At 35.8% G+C, this 18,769-nt stretch overlaps 1 protein-coding gene across 1 annotated transcript; it reads left to right on the forward strand.

Annotated features, from left to right (window-relative positions):
* The first annotated feature begins 475 nt into the window (after window positions 1-475).
* Window positions 476-7,636, forward strand: LOC127138449 (ribosome biogenesis protein BOP1 homolog). Its single transcript, XM_051064900.1, has 18 exons — window positions 476-759; window positions 832-966; window positions 1,071-1,154; window positions 1,256-1,410; window positions 2,177-2,294; window positions 2,406-2,507; window positions 2,633-2,789; window positions 2,882-2,990; window positions 3,062-3,164; window positions 3,318-3,468; window positions 3,550-3,682; window positions 3,807-3,913; window positions 4,503-4,573; window positions 4,664-4,724; window positions 5,090-5,317; window positions 5,422-5,506; window positions 6,249-6,427; window positions 7,149-7,636. The coding sequence occupies exons 1-18, from the start codon at window positions 619-621 to the stop codon at window positions 7,235-7,237; spliced, it is 2,208 nt and encodes a 735-aa protein (XP_050920857.1). The 5' UTR covers window positions 476-618; the 3' UTR covers window positions 7,238-7,636.
* The last annotated feature ends 11,133 nt before the right edge of the window (window positions 7,637-18,769 follow it).

An 18,769-nucleotide genomic window follows, 5' to 3' on the forward strand; every position in this document is an offset into this window, starting at 1 on the left:
TATATATATATATTAATTTACATGTGTATAAATATTTAATTACTTTTAAATTAAATTAATATATATATAAATCTATAAATAAATTTAATTACTTATAAATTGAATTAATATATATATAAATTAATATATATATATATATATCTTGTAAATAATTTTATTTATATATATGTGTTAATATAAATTTATATAATTTATAAAAAATATAAACTCATTAATTAAAAAAAATTAAAAAAAAAACATATTAAAAAAAATAAAATAGAAAGAGTGTAGGCGCCACTCCTAGTGGCGACTTGCCCTACCCCTTAAGGGTAGGCGCCAACTAGGGTGGCGCCTAGGTGTAGTTTAGGATCAAAAGTGGCCATTTTTGTAATTTTTTTAAAAAATGGTATATTTTTGAATTTTTTTTTAAAATTCTGGATATTAAAAAAAAAAATTCCAGTTTTGGCATTGAAATTATAGGTTTTACTATTAATCCAAACCATTAAAATGCATTCGAACAGGTGGACAACCAGCTGAAAGCCTGAAACTATACGCTAAAACCCTAGAACCCTAACCTTGTAAAAGAAAAATACAAAACACCAAAACCCTAATCAACAGCAACTCCGCCACACCCATTCCATGAAGGGGCAGGGAAAGAAATCAGCAACGCCCAAATCCACGGAGGTGAAGAAATCGACGACGATGGACCAAAAAGACGAGGAGGTCGAGAATCAGAAGGAAGCACCAGTTCCATCCGATTCCGATGACTCTGATTACGAGGTATTTCATCTTCAAATTTGTATTGTATTCTCTTACTAATGCTAGAATCACACTCTATTCTGGTTGTTGCAGTACTTTTCTGGAGACAGCGACGAGGACTCTTCCGAATCACTGGACTCTCAATCCGAATCTGCTGGTTCTGGTGAATTAGAAGAAGAAGATGATGATAACTCCGGTGATTCAGAGGATGCAGAATCTCAAGACGAGGTTCATCACTCTTTTCTGAATCACCTTCCACTATGCTAGCTAAAACTATGAGTACCTTGTTGTTCTCCTTTTTCTGTTAATGTGCTTAAAGGAAATTATTGCAGGATGATGTCAACTCAGAAGGTGGAAGTGAGAGCTCTGATCTTCATCAGGGAGGAGGAGTTGAGAGTGATTCATCCGAGGATGAGGTATTCATCATCATAAACATCATCATCACCATTTGCTGCAATTGCTTCCCATTTCTATTACGGAGCCGAATTTGATTACTCTGTCTTTCCTTTTTTTGTAGGTGGCTCCCCGAAATACTATTGGAGAGGTTCCTTTGAAGTGGTATGCCGATGAACCCCATATTGGATATGACATTACGGGAAAGAAGATTAAGAAGAAAGAAAAGGCAGACAAATTGGATTCCTTTCTTAAAAATGTTGATGATTCTAAGAATTGGTTTGTTAATTATTTCTACATCGACTTGCTCTCTCTATTTTGATTTTCATTATTGCATTCTTTTACGTCTCCTGATGTTTATCAACACCCACAGACAACTTTCCATCCTTCTACAAACTGCTCACAGCAGGTTTGCTTATAGGTGAACTAGCAGACTTACATAGGTTAGGTACATAGACATGTGAATTGTCTTATGTAAGTTTGAATCTTATAATTTGATTAAAAATGCTTTGTATCTTTTTCTCTGAGACAAAGTAATGCCCTTTTAAATTTATGAACAAGTTGTAGAGAATAATATTCAATATATAATAAATGTTTACCGAAGAACAATAGTGGGGGGAAATTTGTTTGAGCTACACCCAAAATAGCTGGAATACGTGAGAGGAAGATCAATAGGGCCCCCCAGTAAATAGTTGATTCATATAGAATATTCTGATAATTGTGGATAGAGAGGTAGGCCAATAAAGAAGACTCAATGTGAAGCTATTATAAAGAATCTAGAAACAAAGCCTTCATTGAATAACAACAATGTTCTTGTGTTTAGATTTTTTTGTTTTTCTTTCATCGAATACTTCCTATTGTATTTTCTCCCTCAACCATAAATTTCCAAGATAGTCATTGTTTTAGTATTTTAACTTTTTTAGTCAGTTTCACAGATATAACTTGGTTTGTTTTTGCATGACTCCTGGTGTGATATTATTTCACAATGGTTAGCTTTTATCTCTAGAAAACATCACTGATTTGGTTTTATTCTTTGATTTTTTAGGTGGAAGATCTATGATGATTACAATGATGAGGTAGTGGAGCTCACAAAAGATGAAATCAAAATGGTGCGCAGACTAATCAAGAATGGGGCACCACATTCCGACTTTGATCCATATCCGGTCTGTAACTTTCATTTTCATTTTTAATTCTTTATACTATCAATATAATGTTTGAAACACATTTAGCACACATAATTCCTTAAGTTCATATCTCATTTGTAATGTGTGCAGGCTTATGTTGACTGGTTCAAATGGGATGATGCCAAACATCCATTGTCAAACGCACCAGAACCCAAACGAAGGTTTATTCCTTCAAAGTGGGAAGCTAAGAAGGTAATTGTTCCTTCATTTGATTTGTGCATAATCATGAACGAAGTCAATTCGATGGAGATTATCCAGGTTAGCCAAAGAACGCAATTGATTTCTCTCATCAATCATCTATTTCTATGATTCAACAGGTTGTCCAGTATGTTAGAGCAATCCGCAAGGGATTAATTACTTTTGACAAGCCAAAGGAGGTTGATGGTCCATATCTCCTGTGGGAAGATGATTCTGGTTTGACCGAAAAAGCAAATCATTTGGCATACATTCCTGCACCAAAGCAGAAGTTACCTGGTATTGAGTGTGACTTTAATTTTGGAATTCCATATAATATTAGTTTTTCCTTTGAGATACATTTAGTGTTAATAATTCAGTTTGATTCTCAGGCCATGACGAGTCATATAATCCTCCTTTAGAGTATATTCCAACCCAAGAAGAGATTAATTCATATCAGTTGATGTTTGAAGAAGACCGCCCTAAGTTTATTCCAAAAAGGTATTGTGCTTCCAGGGTAAACCATTTTTGCTTCCTCTCATACAGTTGAACTAACAAATATTAATTTCCAGCTTTGCATCTATGAGAAGCATCCCTGCGTATGAGAATGCCTTGAAGGAAGCTTTTGAACGCTGTTTAGACTTGTACTTGTGCCCCCGAATTCGAAAAAAACGTGTGAGTGAATACTTGTATCACAGTACTTTTGCTGATTTTTTTTTTTGCAACTCAAATGCTATAATTTAATACTTTGCTTTAATTACATTAGTATTGTTTGTGCTTTATAATTGGCGTAATTCATTTACATTTTGTTTTTCTCCTCTGTTCCAGCTTAATATTGATCCTGAATCTTTAAAGCCAAAGCTTCCAAGTAAAAAGGAGCTCAAGCCTTACCCCATTACATGCTATATTGAATTTAAAGGTCATGAAGGTGCAGTGACGTCAATTTCAGTTGAAGCTTCAGGGCAATGGATGGCTTCAGGTATGGATGTTGGTAACATATTCTGGTTTTGATTTCAAGATGATTGAGGTGTGTATCCTCACTTTCTCGTTATTTGCATAGGTTCAAGTGATGGAACTGTCCGTGTCTGGGAGGTTGAAACAGGCAGATGTTTGAGACGGTGGGAGGTTGGTGAAGCTGTGAGTTGTGTTGCTTGGAATCCTCTGTCCGATATTCATATTTTGGCCGTCTCTGCGTAAGTCTAGTTTCATTGACTATAAAAATATGTATTTTTTTTAATTTATAAAATCTTGGAAGTTTTCCTTTTGAATATACACGTGGCTTGATTCTGAACATAAATGATTCTATTTTCCATTTAGGGGACAAGATGTACTTCTTCTGAACACTTGCTTGGGTGATGAAGAAGAACAAAAAAAGATTAAGGAGCTTCTCTGTGCTGAACCACCAAAAACATCCGATGACACTGGTCAGTGTTGTTGTTTCTTCTTTTTCTTTGGATGTAATATAAAAATTGATCTAATAGAAGGCTCCAAGATGTCCCAACTCCCACGTAAACATATGTTAGGAACCTTACTCTTGGTATAGAAAAGAATTCCCAAAACTGGGTAGACTTGAGTAAACAAAGGAATGATTCTATTGAAAATGGATAAAGGATAAAAGATAATAGGATAGAATAAGAGAGAATCTCTCCTCAAGTGCTTCCTCTTCACAATAGAGAATATTCTATTCACAATTACAAATATTCGAAGATACTCTCTAACCTCTATTTCCTCCTTTTTATACATATGCTCTCTATAACAATCTCAACTAACTAACTTCAATAACAACTCTTAACTACTTTAAATACTCTAATTTGCCTTTGGTCTATAATCCTAACAGCATATATGACTCCAACTAAACTTTAATTAATTATAGAAATACCGGACAGTTCAGAATTTAAAGCTAACATGCCACTGTGGAGGCACACTGACTTCATATTTGCTGCAAATCTTATGATATCTGATGTCTTCATGTTAGTTTCTTTTGTTATTAACTAACCACACTTGTGATTGCAGGCACAAAAGCACCCAGTGTAAGCTGGGTTAAAGATGATAAACACGAGGGTATAAGGTTAAAGCATTTAAAGGTATTTCCATGTCTCTATTTCTAGTTTGGTTTGCTTGTTCGTTGAAATTTTGAGTATTTTTATTTGACATTAGTGGATCTGTTCATGCAGGCTGTTACTGCTGTGGAATGGCATCGGAAAGGTGACTACTTTTCGACAGTGATGCCAAAAGATATCCTGTCTAACTGCCGTGTCAGCTTTAGCTGATATATACTTTCTTTATTGATGATTTATTAGTTGGTAATAATAGTTACATTACATATATCTAATTGAAGCTACTTGTTTATGCAATATTAATATCTTCTTACATCATTTTTTCTGTTGCAAGGATAATAATGCACATCAAGGTTCACATACTTATCATTGCACATATATGTTACTGCATCATACCTCACTGACAGTCTTTATCTCTAGAAACAGTGTATTAAACTGATTGGTTACCAATTTTTAGCCTTTTTTTTTATCTTAAGGAAAATTTAAGAGGTATAAATTATTATATTTCGGATTGACTCGTTATTTCCTTAACATATTCTTTACGTGAGTCAAGATCAGTTCTAATACACCAGTTGTCCAAGAAAGCTACACAAAAACTTCCATTCAAATTACGTGGAATTGCTGTTAGATCAACCTTCCATCCATCCCGTTCCATCTTCTTTATTTGTACACAAAAGAGTGTTCGTGTGTATGATTTGTTGAAGTCCAAACTCATAAAAAAGCTTGATACTGGCCTCAAAGAAGCCTCATCCATTGCAGTCCATCCTGGAGGTATCAATATTAGTTATGAAGAAATTATTTTGTTGTCAGTTTTCTTCTAGTCATAAATGCAGTAAATCATTCATCACATTTCTCTTTACACACATTACATTCAGGTGATAATTTAATTGTGGGGAGCAAAGAAGGGAAGCTTTGTTGGTTTGACATGGACCTTTCGTCTAAACCATATAAAATTCTTAAGTAAGTATTTTCTTGTAGTTAATTGAAAATAATTCTAAAATTCAAGACGTTCTTTTATGCCAGTTGCCATAGTGGTTCTCTGCAGCCCTATTTAGATTATATTATACAGTGTGTGCTACAGATCTTTTTGAATGTTTGGAGGAAATAATTCGCTTTTATGCAGATACCATTACAAATTTCATGAAGGATTTACCTGTGAGAAAGTTGTAGTAAAGTTCGACCTTTTAATTGCTGTCATTTGCCAATTTTTCTGGGTACATGATACTCAGCAGGCTATCAATGAAATGAATGTTAATTTTTTTTGTTGATCATTAATCATTGTTATAATTTTTATTTTTTAAAATCTTCATGCTGGGGTTTATGTTTTCATTTTCTAATTTAATCTTAATTACACAACTGTTTCCCTTTTTTCCCGTTGCTTTTTCCACAGTTTTGTATAAGAAACCATGCATTTTTACGCCGTTTCTTTTTCCACAGTTTTGTATAAGAAACTATTAGTTCACGTACAAACCTTTAGAAAAGAGGAGGAATCAAATAATATGTAGTTCTCGGCTGTCGCCATCGTAGAGTCTAGCGAATGGTTTCTATATAGAATTTAGCCTTACTTGCATAAGAAAAAGCCTCATTCATTATTCAACTTCAACCTGTGATCTTTTAGCAGAAGGTCACACAACTAGAACTAGCCGATTATTGAAACAAAATGAAAAGGTGTCACTTTTGTAATATTTTGATGTCATTGCAGGTGTCATCCAAAAGATATCAACAATGTGGTTTTTCATCGTTCATATCCCTTGTTTGCAACATGTTCAGATGATGGCACTGCATATGTTTTTCACGGAATGGTTTATTCTGATCTCAATAAAAATCCTCTTATTGTTCCTTTGGAAATTTTACGGGGCCATGCAAATTCAAATGGAAGAGGTGAGACTTTTGTTTCTGTTTTTGTTATCTTGGTTGAGGAGACTTTGCATATCCCTTGTCTGATATTTGGAGTTTTTCTTGATGAATCTTAGGTAAATATATTGTGGTTGTAGATGAGTTTTGACTGTTGACTAAAGTTGAGATTCAATTTTGTGCAAAAAAATTAAGTAGATGTGTTTTTGTAACTACAAAATATATTGTGGTTGTAGATGAGTTTTGACTGTTGACTAAAGTTGAGATTCAATTTTGTGCAAAAAAATTAAGTAGATGTGTTTTTGTAACTACAAAATAAGTGCTGGGTAGTCTTGTCTGCAGAGTATGTAATGCTGCCTACTGCTTTGGTGGGTTATTGTATAGATGATTCATTCATTAATGTTAGAGGAGATGCATTAAAATACACAACGTTAATATGCTTCTCTTAATCTTGCAAAGATTTAAAGCCATAAGTATATGTTTGATATATTGTGAATGTTCCACACTACATCTTATTCTACTTACATTCTAACATTTGTACAATGGCTAAGTTAGAGTTTAGACTTAGATGTGTGGTCATCGTTGCTGACATGATCCGTAAATGTTTGATCAACCAACCCTAAGTATTTATGTTTGACTTATTGTGTCATCTTCAATTTTATGTTCATCATTACATGTTGTTCTACTTACATGCTAACATTTGTAGTCGGCATTCTTTAATCTCACCTCTTGGTTGTATGCATTGCAGGGATATTGGACTGTAAATTTCACCCCAGACAGCCCTGGTTATTTACTGCTGGTGCCGATAAGTTGATCAAACTTTACTGTCACCACTAAAACATGTTCGGCCAAACACATGCATGATAGACTGATGATAATCTATAAGACGGATGAATATCTCCAGTTTCGTCACCCAAATTTTAAACAGAAAGCTGAAGCCACTCTATCCCAAATGATCGAGTTTCTTGCTCTATATTTTCAGTTGTTTTAAGGAAATTGCTTGAATTTGTATTCTACTCTACACTAGCCTTTTTTTAATCTTATGTTGAAATGTCAGGAATTTGTTGTACTCCCAAAAATCCGCATGTCAAATTCATATCACGTTTTCATTGCATGTATATCAAGGCTGTGAAATTTGAGTTTCTATGATAACAAATTTTGTAGTAGGGAGAATTGATTTGGAAACTCTATTAATATTTTTTGGTTGAATGCTTATAAATTTTTTATTTATTTTAAGTGATTGTTCTAGTTATTCCTCCTTAGCCATATTTGCTCAAGTTTTAATGTGCGGCAGATTGGAAGTGTTTGTTCCTTTATCATGGATAAAATATATACAAACATTAATTTTTAAAAAAAAACTTTACAAAAGAAATAAGAACTTTAATAGTACAAAGTTCATCCCTGGGGCCTTCTAATTGCTTTCAGAATTCATACCCAGGCATACTTTTTGAACTAATTAGTGTAGAAGTTGATTATTTTTTTGTTGAACGTTTTTAGCTTTACGACTAGTTGCAAAGACTCTAATGTAATCTGCTCAATCTCTATCTTAACATTCTCATGTTCTTTTTTTAAGAAAATCATTTCCGTTTTCTCTTCTTGAACTCTGGATATGCTTTCTAGAGGGCAAATTTGTTCACAGTATCGTCTGTGCATCTTGTTAAGACTACGTGAGGAGTACGAACTCATATTAGGGAATTTTTATTACACCATATATTACTGGTACATTATATAAAAAATAAATATTCTCCGATTCTTATACCGGCCCAACCTATCTCCGAAATCTGTTTGTAGATCATTTGCAACAAAATCAGAGACAGAAATCAGAAACTTGTATTTAGACAATAAAATTATCATTCATAACATAAAATCAACATTAATAGATGATTTCAACATAAAATGAAATATTACATTTCAATATTCAAGTGGACGTTTCAACATCTTCATAATATCTTTGATCGATCTTGAAATCGTCGCTTTCAACTCGAGTGGAACTTTTTTTTTTGAAACAGAGAAATATATTTCACTCAATCCTTACATCTGCATTCGTCTTGAGCTCAAAGTTGATGAACTCAATCTTTCCTTCGTTGTCAATCGATAGTGAGCGATACTCGAGCTTGACAATTTTTCAATTAGTCTCAGTAAGATAGGAGATTATGCACTTCATATTTCAAATCTGCAAAAGAGGTGTACTCACTGAGCTTAAATTTTCGCCCGAGTGTCGAGCTGGAGAATAAGACATTTGCGGCATATCAGATGATGTTTATTTATAACATTTGAGACATTTTTTGTTTGTGTGAAATAAAAAACAAGAGCCCCATAATTTATAGAAGTTGTAGATAAATGTGGATCTAAAAAATTCTACCATGCATCGGTGTTGGTTTTAGAGATATATCTTTCTGGTACCACACCCTATTATCTTATTCGGGAGATACATCTCTAGAACCTATCCTGAACCAGGTAGAAAATAGAACCTAATTGATGATTTTGTTTCACAAATGAACACGTGATTTGACAAAGATAAAAGATATATGAAAAGTATTTAGAAATTGTCTATATTACACTTCATTAATATTAATACACAATTACATACACTTATTGGTCTGATTAAACAAAAAACTAAAATGAATCAAAATATTTTTCGTCGGCTAAATCTATAAGTATGGGTGGTACCCCTTTGAATTTTGTTCATTTGATTCTCTTTCAATGTTGTTCAATTTCTCGAACTCTTGCATCCTTTCCACAAATTGGTTCAGTCAAGTCTCGACTTTTGTTGTTGAATGAGTTGCCCACTCCGGTGATATAAGTGGTATCAAGCATCCCGATTTCAAGTAAAATAAAATGCCGTGATTTTGAATGCCATCCAATACACATAATACAATCATTTGGATTTTGAAAACGATTTTTGAAAAACCGTATTGTGTAAGATCAATAAACACTCTATAATACTCACATGCTATGAGGTAACCCATTTCAGGAAAGCACATCCATTTTGCCTTCGGTGCTCATTCACTAACACAAGGAACAAGAGACTCATAAATTACATCAAAGTTTTCTTTCTTTCCATAAAGCTATGTGTATGATTCTTTATGAGTCCTTAAATCATGTATAAGTTTATGACAAACAAGTATATGATTATCTTCTCCTTTACCGAGTAAAGCCGAAACATCTCGATAACCGCAATTACCGTCACCTTCAACATTGGCAACCCGCTCGGTGTATTTGTTCATAAAAACCACTATCTCGTCAATGAATAAAATCTTTGGTAGAGGCGGTGAAAGAGGTGCTTTGCTAATGCGAACTCCTTTAAAAAAACTTTTTTGAGATTTTGGAATTGATGAGTCCGGAAAAAATTTGTCAACATGTTCAAAATACGAAGAAGACCGCACCGTTGAATTGTCACTCGATATAGGCTTGAGCTGTGCACCTTTTATTTTTACCGATTGAAAGGATGGTTTCAAGTCAATGGTTTACAGATAAGCAATCTTCCTCAATTGTTCTTTGATGTGGAGTTTCATATTGTCATTGACTTTCAAAAATCTCTCTTGTATCACTTTCCATTTGGTCAAGATGGAGATATTCGATTTACCGTCTTTCATGACACCATCATCATCAAACCTAACCCTCTTCCAGTGACTGCAAACTACATCCATTCTTAACTCACTATCAAGTTTAACCTTCTTTGCAATAACACAAGCAAATGTGAGACCATACGTTTTCACAATTGTGCATCCATACTTTATGCTATCAGAGCCTACATTATCAACTTGTTTAGATTTATGAAAAATATAATTCAAACCCACTCGATGTTGGTGTAAGCCCTAGAGGCCAATACTTTTGGTACTTGTATCGAATTATTTATTAATAATAAAAGGCTTTTTCTTTATTATGTTTGTCTAATAAGTCCCTATAATAGATAGTCTGTTTAATGTATAAAGTGTGACTTAATCATGAGATCACATTAAACATAAGGACACTATTCTTAAAGTATCCATAGTCGAGCTTTATTGGGAAGTGGGATAATATTAAAGCATTAAGACTATTATGTATATAGACTGATGATCACATCTCATGGATCATGGATAAGGAGTTATCAAGTCTTAAACATAGGTATGAATATTAAGAGTAATTTTTATACTGGATTGACCCGCTATGAGAATACTATATAGAATGTTATGCAAAGTGTCATAAGTTATTCTCATGGTGATAATGGTGTATACCACCCTTCGACCTGAAACCATTATGGACCCTAGATGTAGAGTCGAGTGCCTTATTGCTGATCAAACATTGTCCGTAATTGGATGACCATAAAGACAGTTGATGGGTACTCCACAAAACGTGCTTAGGGACATGAGTGACCTAGATGGAATTTGCCCATCATGCGTAATAGGATAAATGTTTATGGGCCCAATATTGAACTGGACAAGGATGATACTGCCTATGCCTTGTATTCAATATATACATAAGGGCAAAATGGTAATTGTACATATAAGTATTATCACAAAAGGATTTGTCAGATCACATGACATTTTCGTGTCTTGGGTAGCAGTGATGTGTTGCTAGATACCGCTCACTGTTTATTATGTTAAATATGTGATTTAATATAATTGCCAATGCCGCGAAAACCTACAAGGTCACACACAAAAGGACGGATTGATGAGAGATAAAGTAACTAAGGAATACCGTAATGTACGGTGCCCTTAAGTGAATTGTAGAACATCGTAAGGTACAATGTACTTAAGTAGAATACAAAATATGGTAAGGTACCACGTGCTTAAGTGATTTTGGCATATTATAAGATATGGGCCACATACACTTGAGTGGGCTTTTTAGCTTGCAACCCACACAAGTGGTTCTATAAATAGAACCCTTGTGTAGAAGCATTTGTGCAGTTGCAAATTCGTTTCTCTCTCTCTCTCTCTCTCTCTCTCTCTCACACACACACACACACACACACACACACACACACACACACACACATACACACACACACACACACACACACACACACACACACACACACACACACACACACACACACTCAAAGCCTTCATTCGTAGCAGCTAGCACTGAGATTGAAGGAATCCGTTCGTGTGGACTGAGTAGAGGCGTTGTCATCGTTCAACGTTCGTGATCGCTCCGTAGATCTGCATCAAAGGTTATAATCGCCACAAGATGTAACAATTCTATCACTAATCATGCCCATTCATAAGGATCACTAAAGGAGAAAATTTAAATTCCGCTGCGTTTTGGATCGCCCTTCTCCTTCAGTGGTATCAGAGCCACTTACGAAACCATGCATTTGATAGCTATTTATTTTTTGTATTTTCTGTATTAATACGATTAAAAGACAGAATGAATCAAAGAATAAACGAGTAATTAAATTTGGCATCATGTGTGTACGATTTGGATGATTGATGTTGACTATGCTTCGGAATCCGACATTAGTATGGTGAAGCAGCGATACATCGATCGTCCATAGGTTATGCAATTGAGATCGCTCAAGTTATATATATGATATAAGTAATCCTGATGCAAAATACGGTATATATGATATACTGTTTCTGTTTCGTTCATTCAAACATTTAATGGTTGTTTTCCTTTGAGCGATCAATGATCGTTTGCTTCTTGATCCGACATTAGTATGGTGAAGCAATGACGTGTTGATCAATCATACTGAATCAACAATCGAGATGTGTTTGACGGTCTGAAATTGGTGCATTAGGGTTAATGACGGCACAAGGGTTGTGTTGTCAAAGAGTTATGTGATTAGGGTTGTGACTGCGCAAGAGTTGTGCCTTAAAGTATCAAGTGTTGATGCAAAAAACGACGTCGACCGGGCAGCTGACCCCCGGCTAACTCTGCGTAGTGTGATTGGTCGCCGAAATTTAATTTGGTTTTAATTAATTAAAAGAATTAAAATTAATAATAATAATGTGTTTATTATTATTGTCTTATGGTGATCGGTTATGGCCTTAGTTTTCCTTTATTTTGTTTTGGGTTTTTAAAATACGACCTGCGCGTCGTGCCTCTCTTTTAATCTCTTAATGTAACTTCTTTTCTCATCTCACTCCCTCGTATGTAAAACAAGTTTCTTTTATGCAATGTAATGTTATGAAGAAAGAGAAGAATTCAATATCAAAGGAGGACAACCTTGAAGATCTTGCTTGGAGAAGCTTAGATCGTTATTAGGTTAGCTTAGGTTCTCTCATTGGCTTGGGAGAACAATTGCGCTAGGGGCCATAACTGTTTCATTATGTATGTTGATGCATGTGAATGTATGTTGATGCATGTGAGAGACGATTTATATGATAAATAAGCCGGTGAGATCAGAATAATTGAAATTCCCTCAAATTAAATATTAAGTTTTTGCTTTCCATGTTTTAACACTCATCAAAACTAGTATCAGATAATGTAGGTTTCGCCTACGTGAGGTGCATGTTCTATATTAATAAGGTGCGATGGGATAATTGTAATATCCAATTGCTAAAACAATGGCTCAAACTTAACTAAACAAATTATAATAAGATTATATATGTTTAGAAGCAAGAGTTAGAAATGATCCATGTGATGGATTGGAATAAGGAGTTATTCACCCAACTAAAATATTCGAGAGTTGTATTAGATACAATTGGAAGGAGTTCCTACCTAAATAACCTAGTTTTGTGTAATCCGCCTACGCGGACCTAAAACAAAGTGAAATGTGGATCTCGACCCACTAGAAAATCTTCCAACGGGATTTTCCGAATCAAATGGTGAGGGTCATTTGTTTTGAGTAAAATAGTGGGAGCATATTTATTTAAAGGCCTAATTAAATATGTTATTGATACTTATATTTTCATTATTTTCATGTAGATTACCATGACAACAAACACCTCTAACAACATTTTGCAATCAATCCTTGACAAGGAAAAATTGTCTGGGACAGATTTTCTGGATTGACACCGAAATTTGAGGATTATCCTCAAAGATGATAGAAAGCTGTATGTCTTGGAGAAACCTGTTCCTGAAGAGGAACCTCCTAGTTCTGCACCTAAGGCAGAAAGAGATGCTTATAAGAAGCATGTCGATGATGCCAATGAAACTGCTTGTCTCTTGCTAGCTACCATGAACTCAGAGTTACAAAAGCAACATGAGAACATGGCAGCGTTCGATATGATCGAACACCTGAAGATGCTTTATCAAGAGCAAGCAAGGCATGAAAGGTTTGAAGTTTCAAAAGCCATTTTTCAAGGCAAGTTAGCTAAGGGAGCCCCTGTAGGTCCCCATGTGCTCAAGATGATTGGGTATGTGGAGAACCTTGAGAGGTTGGGTTTTCCCTTCGGAAAGGAACTTGCGACTGATTTAATCTTGCAATCGTTGCTAGATAGATTCAGTCAATTTGTCCTAAATTTCAATATGAATGATATGGACAAATCTCTTCCTGGACTGCTAGCCATGTTAAGAACTGCTGAGCAGAATCTGAAGTCAAAAGGGAAGTCCATTTTGATGATCGAAAATGGAAAAAGACAGAACAAAAGACCCACCAAGCAGGGTGATAAAGGGAAAGGCACGGAAGTTACCAAACCCAAACCCACTATTGCTTCTTTGAAGCCTAATGGAGGCATAGCAAAGGAAGGCATCTTCTTCCATTGCGGTAAGACTGGACACTGGAAGTGAAACTGCCTAAAGTACCTGGAAGATAAGAAGAATGGAGTAGAGACTTCAACTTCAGGTATTTTTATTATTGAAATTAATTTATCTACTTCTGCATCATGGGTATTAGATACTGGATGCGGTTCTCACATTTGTACCAATGTGCAGGGGCTAAAAAGGAGTAGAGATTTGGCAAAAGGTGAAGTTGACCTACGAGTTGGCAATGGAGCAAAGGTTGCTGCTTTAGCCGTAGGAACTTATGTATTGACTTTACCTAGTGGTTTAATAATTTAGTTAGAGAACTGTTATTATGTACCTGCAATTAGCAGGAATATTATTTCCGTTTCTTGTTTGGACAAGTTTGGTTTTTCATTTATAATAAAGAATAATTGTTGCTCAATTTATTTGAATGATATATTCTATGCTACTGCACAAATGAACAATGGACTATATGTCCTTGATCTTGAAATGCCTATTTATAACATTAATACTAAAAGGATGAAACCTAATGAGTTAAATCCAACTTACCTTTGGCATTGTCGATTAGGCCACATAAATGAGAAACTCATTTCCAAACTCCATAAAGATGGACTCTTGGACTCTTTTGATTATGAATCACATGAGACATGCAGATCTTGTTTAATTGGAAAGATGACAAAGTCTCCATTCACAGGAAAAGGTGAAAGAGCTAATGATCTTTTGGCCCTCATACATACTGATGTATGTGGACCACTGAACATACCAGCCAAAGGAGGTTTTCAATACTTCATCACATTTACTGATGATTTCAGTAGATATGGCTATGTGTATTTAATGAAACACAAATCAGAGTCCTTTGAAAAGTTCAAGGAATTCAAGAATGAAGTACAAAACCAACTAGGTAAGAATATTAAAACTCTTCGATCAGATCGAGGTGGTGAGTATTTAAGCCTAGAGTTTGATGACCATCTGAAAGAGTGTGGGATCCTATCCCAACTTACTCCTCCTGGAACACCCTAATGGAATGGTGTATCTGAGAGAAGAAATCGAACCCTTTTAGACATGGCCCGGTCCATGATGAGTCACGCCGATCTTCCAAACTCCTGTTAGGGACATGCACTATTGACAGCAGCTTACACACTTAACCGTGTTCCATCCAAAAAGGTTGAGAAGACACCATATGAGATATGGAGTGGTAAGAAACCATATATGTCTTACATGAAGATTTGGGGTTGCGAAGTTTATGTGAAACGACAAATTTCAACTAAGCTTGAGCCAAAATCTGACAAATGCTTATTTGTGGGGTATCCTAAAGAAACAAGAGGGTATTACTTCTACAATCCTTCTGAGGGCAAAGTGTTTGTCGCTCGAACTAGAGTTTTCCTAGAAAAGGATTTTATTTCCAAAGGAATCAGTGGGAGGAAAGTAGAGCTTGAAGAAATTCAAGAATCATAAAGCATCGATACACCTATGGAGGAATTAGAGCAGGAAACACAAGTAGTTGTGGAAGAGCAACCTGCTCAAGTAGAACAAGACTAGCGTAGGTCAAGCAGGATACATCACCAACCTGAGAGATATGGATATCTCATAACTGATCAAGGTGATGTATTACTCAGGGATCAAGATGAGTCTGTGACCTACCAAGAGGCCATAACTGGTCCCGAGTCTGAGAAGTGGCTAGAAGCCATGAAATCTGAAATGGATTCCATGTACACAAACCAAGTTTGGACCTTGGTAGAGCCTCCTGTAGGAGTTAACCCTATAGGATGCAAGTGGGTCTTCAAAAAGAAGACTGACATGGATGGTAAGGTACATACCTATAAGGCAATATTGGTTGCAAAAGGATATAAACAAATTCATGGGGTTGTCTATGATGAAACCTTTTCACCAGTTGCAATGCTTAAATCTGTTCGGATTTTACTTGCTATCGCTGCATATCATGATTATGAAATATGGCAGATGTATGTCAAAACTACTTTCCTTAATGGGAATCTTATTGAGGATGTGTACATGACACAACCTAAAGGATTTTACATACCAGAAGAAGCCCAAAAGATATGTAAGTTACAAAGATCAATCTATGGATTGAAGCAAGCTTCCAGAAGCTGGAATCTTCGTTTTGATGAAATGGTAAAACAATATGGATTCATCAAGAACGAAGATGAGCCTTGTGTCTACAAGAAGGTTAGTGGGAGCATGATCGTTTTCCTGGTATTATATGTAGATGACATATTACTTATTGGAAACGATGTCCCTACCATGCAACAAGTAAAGTCTTGGTTGGGGAAATGCTTTTCTATGAAGGACCTAGGTGAAGCAACCTATATATTAGGAATCAGAATCTATAGAGATAGATCACAAAAACTGCTTGGCCTAAGTCACAGTACGTACATAGACAAAGTGCTGAGACGCTTTAATATGCATGATTCCAAGAAAGGATTCATACCTATGCAACATGGTCTGTGTCTATCAAAAACACAACCCCCTTCAACTAAGGAAGAAAGGGATCGCATGAATAAGATTCCATATGCATCTGCAATAGGATCTATCATGTATGCCATGTTATGTACTCGACCAGATGTCTCGTATGCTTTAAGTGCAACGAGTAGGTACCAATCTGATCCTGGTGATGCTCATTGGGTAGCTGTCAAGAATATCCTTAAGTATTTGAGAAGGACTAAGGACTCATTCTTTATATATGGAGGTCAGGAAGAGCTGGCTGTAATTGGATACACCGATGCTAGTTTCCAGACAGATAAGGATGACTTTAGATCGCAATCTGGTTACGTGTTTTGCTTAAACGGTGGCCCTGTGAGCTGGAAAAGTTCAAAGCAAGACATATTTGATGATTCTACAACCGATGCCGAGTATATTGCTCCCTCAAGTGCAACAAAGGAAGCTGTTTGGATCAAAAAGTTCATTAGTGAACTTGACATAGTTCCTAGCATTGTGGATCCCATTGGTCTCTATTGTGATAACAATGGTGCCATCACACAAGCTAAGGAGCCTAGATCTCACCAACGATCCAAACACATACTTAGGCGTTATCACCTCATTCGAGAGATAATAGATAGAGGAGATGTGAAAATATGCAGAGTACCTACACTTGACAATATTGCTGACCCACTAACAAAGCCTCTTGCGCAGTAGAAGCATGATGGGCATACTAGATCTACGAGCATTAGGGGTATGCCTGATTGGCTCTAGTGCTAGTGGGAGATTGTTGGTGTAAGCCCTAGAGGCCAATACTTTTGGTACTTGTATCGAATTATTTATTAATAATAAAAGGCTTTTTCTTTATTATGTTTGTCTAATAAAGTCCCTAGAATAGATAGTCCGTTTAATGTATCAAGTGTGACTTAATCATGAGATCACATTAAACATAAGGACACTATTCTTAAAGTATCCATAGTCGAGATTTATTGTGAAGTGGGATAATATTAAAGCATTAAGACTATTATGTATATAGACTGATGATCACATCTCATGGATCATGGATAAGGAGTTATCAAGTCTTAAACATAGGTATGAATATTAAGAGTAATGTTTATACTGGATTGACCCGCTATGAGAATACTATATAGAATGTTATGCAAAGTGTCATAAGTTATTCTCATGGTGATAATGGTGTATACCACCCTTCGACCTGAAACCATTATGGACCCTAGATGTAGAGTCGAGTGCCTTATTGCTGATCAAACATTGTCCGTAATTGGATGACCATAAAGACAGTTGATGGGTACTCCACGAAGCGTGCTAAGGGACATGAGTGACCAAGATGGAATTTGCCCATCCTGCGTAATAGGATAAATGTCTATGGGCCCAATATTGAACTAGACAAGGATGACACGGTCTATGCCTTGTGTTCAATATAGACATAAGGGCAAAAGGGTAATTGTACATATAAGTATTATCATAAAAGGATTTGTCAGATCACATGACATTTTCGTGTCTTGGGTAGCAGTGATGTGTTGCTAGATACCGCTCACTGTTTATTATGTTAAATACGTGATTTAATATAATTGCCAATGTCGCGAAAACCTACAGGGTCACACACAAAAGGACGTATTGATGAGAGATAAAGTAACTAAGGAATACCGTAATGTACGGTGCCCTTAAGTGAATTGTAGAACATCGTAATGTACAATGTACTTAAGTAGATTATGAAATATGGTAAGGTACCACGCACTTAAGTGATTTTGGCATATTATAAGATATGGGCCACATACACTTGAGTGGGTTTTTTAGCTTGCAGCCCACACAAGTGGTTCTATAAATAAAACCCTTGTGTAGAAGCATTTGTGCAGTTGCAATTTCGTTTCTCTCTCTCTCTCTCTCTCTCTCTCTCTCTCTCTCTCTCTCTCTCTCTCTCTCTCTCTCTCTCACTCAAAGCCTTCATTTGTAGCAGCTAGCACTGAGATTGAAGGAATCCGTTCGTGTGGACTGAGTAGAGGCGTTGTCATCGTTCAACTTTCGTGATCGCTCCGTAGATCTGCATCAAAGGTTACAATCGCCACAAGAGATAACAATTCTATCACTGATCATGCCCATTCTTAAGGACCACTAAAGGAGAAATTTTAAATTCCGCTGCGTTTTGGATCGCCCTTCTCCTTCGCTCGAGATATGTTGCCGATCAACTGAGAATAAAGATTGTTGTCTTTAAATTTGTGTTCCAAAACTGTGATCCAAATGATGTGTGTATCGCATTATGCTGGTTCTGGATCATTTGGTTCATGGAGTCCCAATCTCTAGATAAAT

This window comes from Lathyrus oleraceus, chromosome 4 (genome assembly GCF_024323335.1).
Source record: "Lathyrus oleraceus cultivar Zhongwan6 chromosome 4, CAAS_Psat_ZW6_1.0, whole genome shotgun sequence".
Lineage (NCBI taxonomy): Eukaryota > Viridiplantae > Streptophyta > Magnoliopsida > Fabales > Fabaceae > Lathyrus > Lathyrus oleraceus.